The 6,661-nt window shown below is 45.8% G+C and overlaps 1 protein-coding gene across 1 annotated transcript in view; it reads left to right on the top strand.

Moving 5' to 3' along the window:
- LOC143282968 (ras-like GTP-binding protein rhoA) overlaps window positions 1-6,043 on the top strand; it is a 7,215-nt gene extending 1,172 nt beyond the window's left edge. The window contains exons 2-3 of the mRNA XM_076588896.1: window positions 2,618-2,949; window positions 3,494-6,043. Coding sequence (XP_076445011.1) covers window positions 2,618-2,949; window positions 3,494-4,048 — 887 coding nt within the window. The 3' untranslated portion in view covers window positions 4,049-6,043. The remainder of the gene's footprint in view (window positions 1-2,617; window positions 2,950-3,493) is intronic.
- The last annotated feature ends 618 nt before the right edge of the window (window positions 6,044-6,661 follow it).

Raw genomic sequence — 6,661 nt, 5'->3', positions numbered from 1 at the left:
CGTTCGGACAAATTCATATACGTTACACCACATCTGCTAAGCAGATGCCTGACCAGCAGCGTAACCCAACGTGCTTATTCAGTCAGGCCTTGAGAAAAAAATATATACAAGAAAAAAAATAGATAAATAAAAATAATAATAAAGATGAATAAATATATAAATAAATAAATTAGAAAAAAAACAAAGAAAGAAAACAAAACGAAAAAAAACAAAAAAACGATTAAAAAAAACAACAAAACGAGAAAAGTGAGCGGGTTAATTATATATATTCCACCCATTCCACGTGTTCTCTCTCTCTCTCTCTCTCTCTCTCTCTCATTCACTCGTTCTCCTTCATAACGTGTCAATGTTAGAGACTGAGAGAGAGAGAGAGAGAGAGAGAGAGAGAGAGAGAGAGAGAGAGAACACGTGGAATGGGTGGAATATATATAATTAACCCGCTCACTTTTCTCGTTTTGTTGTTCAGAGTTGTGCCTGAATATACCGCCTGGAGTGGAGTATCAATTCAGTGTCAGTCAGTTGTAACTAATGACCTGGTTCTCTTTGTCGTTGCTTACTTGGCAGATTAAATGATCCGTCCTTTATCGTCCCACGATCTTCAGCCCGTGCGCCACGCCCATTATCATCACCGACTCTCTCTCTCTCTGTGTTTGTGTGTGTGTGTGTGTGTGTGTGTGTGTGTGTGTGTGTGTGTGTGTGTGAGCCTGATAGCCTATAGCCTAGAGAGAGAAAGAGAGTGAGTGTTAGTTTGTGTGTCAGTGTATATGTGTGTGTGTGTGTGTGTGTGTGTGTGTGTGTGTGTGTGTGTGTAACACGACTGAGTCAAAGGTTTATAAGAGAGAGAGAGAGAGAGAGAGAGAGAGAGTGTGTGTGTGTGTGTGTGTGTGTGTGCCGTGTATATATATATATATATATATATATATATATATATATATATATATATATGTGTGTGTGTGTGTGTGTGTGTGTGTGTGTTCCGCGCCCATTATTGTACATGTGTTCGTGACACAAACTCTGCAGTTTTTCTTGATTTTTTTCTTCCCTCTCCACTTCACCCACACCCCTCAGTCAGTACTCTCTCTCCCTCTCTCTCTCTGTCTCTCTCTCTCTTTTCTCTCTTCTCTCTCTCTCTCTCGCTTTTTCTCTCTTCTCTCTCTCTCTCTCGCTTTTTCTCTATCTCACAAACCTTTAACTCTGTCGTGTTATTTGGGGGATACGCCCTTCTTGCCGTTCAGAAAAAAGTGCTACATTATACATTTTTTATTTCAATTTATTTTATGTTCTTTTATTTTGATTTATAATAATTATTATTATGATCATTTAAAAAAAAAATGATTCAGTCTGTACAAAAGCGGCCGTGTGGGGGTGTAACGAGCGGCAAAACGTTTTCTGGGCGTTGTCGTTTTTGTGTTGACACCACCCTGTCACGGAATTTCTGTCTGCAGCTCTCTCTCTCTCTCTCTCTCTCTACTTCTCTCTCTCTCTCTACCCCCCTTCTCTCTCTGTGTGAGTGTGTGTGTGTGTGTGTGTGTGTGTGCATTCCTGCTTGCTTATCTACGCACTTATTTCTTCTCGGCGTTCTCGCCTTCTTAAAAAAAAAAAAAAATAAAATAAAATAAAAGATTGAAAAAAAAAGGAGCCAATTCAGTAATGGGCTCCACCCAAACCCGTTCCAAAAGGCTTTTTATTCCCCCACCCCACCCCCCCCCCACCCCCCTCAGTCGTTGCTGGACTGTATAAGCCTCATTGAGTTCTTCCCAAAGACTTATCGTCAGACCATTGACGTACCAGTGGGTCCCACTGTAAAGGCACTGCAGGGCAAAAGGTCTTGGTCCACTGACCCTGAACATTTCAGTACTGGTTTGCTCTCCAGTGACTGACGTCAGTCACTCAAGACGTGATTGCGTCCTGGCTTTTATTCAGCTTTACTTATTGATTGGAACAGTTGGTTGTGTCGGTGCGTAAGCAGTTTGGTGTTGTGTGTGGTGAGTGTGAGGGTTGGTGAGGTGAGGGTGGGGTGGGGGGGGGGGGGAGGAGGAGAACGAGGTTTAGAGCCGAAGTTGCGGGGCGGCGGGATCACACACAAACATACGTGCGAGAGCACACACAGACACACACAGACACACAGAGGCACACGCAGACACGCACGCACGCACACACACACACACACACACACACACACACACACACACACACACATTGCACACACCACCCCAGCCCACCCCACCCACCCCACCCCACCCTACCCTCCATTCGTTTTTATTCGTACAGTTTTTCTTCAGTCAGCTGTGAAGATAATAATCAAAACGAAGATACTACTGCTCCTCCTATTACCGTGACTACCACCACTACTGCTACTGCTACAATAGCTACTACTACTATCACCACCGTCGATCAGCACCTGACTATAACAAACAACTACTACTACTACTACCACCATCAGTACCACTACAACAACTGAATACTACTGATGATAATACTGCCACTACTACTACTACTACCACAACCACCACCACCACCACTACTGCTACTACTACCATTACTACAACTATTACTTCCACCACCACCACCACCTCTACAAGAAAATAACACTTAATCTCCCCTTTTTCTTGTTCAGCTCAAGCCCCCCCGGCAACATCCTCAACAACAGCACGGGGCCCGCCGACAGGGGCCACAACTCCTGCCGCCCTGCACCAGCGCGACCGGAAACGTGGTGATGAGGAAGTTGCCCTCTTCGACAAGGCGGTTGAAGAGGCAGAGGAGGTGGATGCCGGGAGGAGGAGGGCGAAGATGAGGCGGAGGAAGAGGAAGATGGTGGTGGTGGGTGACGGGGAGTGTGGCAAGACGTGTCTCCTGCAGCGATTCTGCCGCGACACCTACAACCTGAACGGCTACCTGCCCACCGTGTTTGACACGGACGTGGTGGACGTGCATGTGGATGACACCACGGTATGTGGTTGAATTAATCTTTCTCTGTGTGTGTTGTGTGTGTGTGTGTGTGTGTGTGTGTGTGTGTGTGTGTGTGTGTGTGTGGGGGTGGTTGGATGGGGGATGTGTGTGTGTGTGGCTGTATGGGGAGTCGTGTGTGGGTGGATGGGTGTGTGAGTGTGTGTATGTTTGTGTGCGTCGGACGGGGGTGGGGAGGGAGGGGTGCGGGTTGCGAGGGAGGGGGGTGGGGGCGGGAGAGGGGCTTGGGTGTGTCGTGTGTGTTATGGGAGCGGTAGGGAATGAACCGGTGGAGGATTATGCTTGCGTGCATGTGTTTTGTGTGTGGGGGTGGAGGTGGGGTTTGTAAGTGTGGGTGTGTTTAAATTTATTTTTCAATGAATAAAAAATAACAACAGTAATGATAATAAATGGCAGCAGTAATAGTTGTAGTCGCAATATCTACGTCATTATTTACGATTGTTATCATAAACACAGTGATCGTCATCAGGTGTCACTAATATATGATAGATACTGTAACGACCATCCTCCCGTGTCCCCCATGCAGGTGGAACTGATCGTCACCGACACGGCAGGCCAGGAGGACTACGATCGCCTCCGCCCTTACTCCTACCCGGACACGGACGTGGTCGTCGTCTGCTTCTCCATCGACAACCCGGACAGCCTGGAGAACGTGCGCCTCACCTGGGTGCCCGAGGTCCGACACTTCTGCGGGAACGTGCCCGTGCTGCTGGTGGGCAACAAGATGGACCTGAGGGGTCAGGGGGAGGTGGAGCTCCACCGCAGCACGGCCACCAGCGAGGACTTCCTGGACCTCCCGGAGTGCAGCCCCAGCGCCTCCCTCATCAAGCAAGGACCCGTGAAAGAGTCGTCGGCCAGGAAACTGGCTGATGAGGTCGGGGCGGTGGGGTACTGGGAGACCTCAGCCCTCCTGGACCAGGGCGTCACGGAGGTCTTCCAGGCGGCCAGCAGGGCTGCCCTGGGCCGTCTCGGGGGCCAGTCCACCACCGTCAAAGGGGGTCAGAGGAGAGAAAGGCCGTGGCGGCAGTTAAGGAACGACGTGGGAGGAGGAGGAACTTCCTGGAGAGGCTTGTCGGGATGAAGAGGTCGCGTCAGGTTTGAGTGACACTCGTCACACTGGGATTGAGGAGGGGTTTCGGATCTGTGCAATAACAATGAATGTACTTCATGTTCTCGTTAATGTTCGGAGATTTCTGAAATATTCTGAGGTACAAGAATATTTTGAGGAAGGATTATTATTTGAAACACATTGAAAAAGGAGAGAAACATTCACACTGCTCTCAAAGCCCTGGACGATGCGACAACTGACGACTGTCTCGACAATCTCTGCTTCAAGGGTCAGCACTCTGCGGACCATGGACTGGAAGGATAGTGATCTACATCATCAGTACCGATGGCAGCTTTCTACGGGGACCATTGCACCAAGAGGTACTTCTCAGACATGGGTTCATGTGTCACACACTCCACAACCTGATGATACGTATCTCTGAAAGAGGAGAGACCCTAAGGGAGGTTACACAAACACTTCCCACAGAACTACATCCCCCCTCCCCCCCTCCCCCACCAGCATCTCCTCTGTCACACCATTCCCTTTGTTCAGCTTTCGAGAGTGTTGTGGGCCTTCTGCAACGCGAAAACCAAAGAGTAATCTCACTGTAGCGAACTAAAGGGTTTAACAGGTAGATATAACTTGTCATCTATAATTCCACTGTTTCAAGTGTATCATTCCTAGAAATCAACGCAATTGAAATCACGATGATACTGAAAAGGTAATAATTAAAGTGAATATGTGATTTTTCCATGGAAGTTCATTGTTCTCATCAAATATTCCATGGTTATGATTACCACATGACACGATGCGAACAAAATTAATATTACTCATACATGCGCGCATACGCGCGGGCGCGCGCGGGCGCATACACACACACACACACACACACACACAATTACCCAGTGACATTAAAAAATACAGAGATTATATAATCGAGTCATTTCTGTTCGAACAACCTCAGGTCTCATCGCATATACCAACCCATACCTCCTACACCCCCAGCCTCCCAAATTCCTCCTCCTCTTGTCCAAAGATTTTTAATCAAAGTTCCATGCCAGCTGACTATAATTCCAGTATAATCCATTCCAAAGAAATAATTACGGCTCTCACCAAGCAGACTGAGCAGAATGATGACGAGGATCTATATAGTCATTATGAATCCTACTGTGGCAAAATAGTGTTTATATATATATATATATATATATATATATATATATATATATATATCTGTGTGTGAGAGCAGATCTTAGTACAGCTACACATCTGTGATACGAAAGTACATCATCCCATATGGGCGTGTATAATTATATTCTCTTCCGTGACCATTTGAAAATATCATCCTCAGTGGTTGAATGGTAGCAGTCTCTTAGAAATATATTAACAGAATCGACTGCACTATGCTAATGATTAACGCACAAATATGTTTGAAAAAACAGATTAAACGGTATGTGTGTGTGTGTGTGTGTGTGTGTGTGTGTGTGTGTGTTTCAAAATCCGTTTGTATTTGTCTCATTGCCTCTGCCTCAAACCTTGAGTAAAATGTCTCGAGTTTTCTGTGCCTGTATACGTTTGTCTGTCTTTGTCTCAAGTGGCACCGGTTATGATAAGATGCATTTTATGCTGTTAGAAACGTGTAGAATCAGCATGACAGGCTGTCAAAGCCCCCCCCCCCTCCCCGTCCCCCCCGGCCCCCTCCCTCCCCCCGTCCCCTAACCCCCCTCCAATCCCCCTCCGACAGACAGACAGACAAACACACACACACACACACACACACACACACACACACACACACACACACACACACACACACAGAAAGAGAGAGAGAGAGAGAGAGATGAATACTGTCAAATCGCTTTATGCATGTATCAATCATAATATGTGAATATCAATGAAAATGCGCGCTTGAGTTTTTGGTTTTTGCTTTGTTTTTGTATTATGTTGAAGTGCCATTCAAAAATGTTCGCCATTTGACTGTGATAACAATGAAATGATATTTTTACAGCTGAATAAAATGTTTGAAACATTGATCTATCGCACATTGTTTTTATTTGATTGCTGCCTTGCCTGTCTCTCTGTCTCTGTCTATCTGTCTGTCTCTGTCTCTCCCTACCCCTCTCCCTCTCGCTGTCTCTCCCTCCGCGGGTTAACCTGATCTCTCTCTCTCTCTCTCTCTCTCTGTGTGTGTGTGTGTGTGTGTGTGTGTGTGTGTGTGTGTTGATCCTTCTGATCCTAACTACAGGCCTATATCTATTTTATCGGTTCTTTGAAAACCACTTGAAAAGCATATCCAAAAACATATACTGTGTCACTTAAACAAATATCAGTTGAATCACCCAATACAGTCAGGTTTTAGGGAATATCATCCTTGTCTAATAGTAAATTTACAGGAGATGTCTTCGTTGATTTTGCTAAAGCATTTGACGTAATAAATCACTCTCATCTCCGAAAGAAACGTGCTTGTTATAGCTTAGCTAAGAATACTTTGGAATTAATTTCTTCTTTTTTATCAGATCGACGACTACTGGTTTGCATTAAGTCATCCAAATCAACTTTTCAAGAAATAGGTTATGGTGCACCACAAGGATCGATTCTTGGCCCCCTTCTTTTCTCCTTATACATTAATGATTTACCTCTTTACATTAA

This window comes from Babylonia areolata, chromosome 6 (genome assembly GCF_041734735.1).
Source record: "Babylonia areolata isolate BAREFJ2019XMU chromosome 6, ASM4173473v1, whole genome shotgun sequence".
Lineage (NCBI taxonomy): Eukaryota > Metazoa > Mollusca > Gastropoda > Neogastropoda > Buccinidae > Babylonia > Babylonia areolata.
Note: the sequence above shows the minus strand (reverse complement) of the source record. Positions and strands in the feature narration are given on the sequence as shown.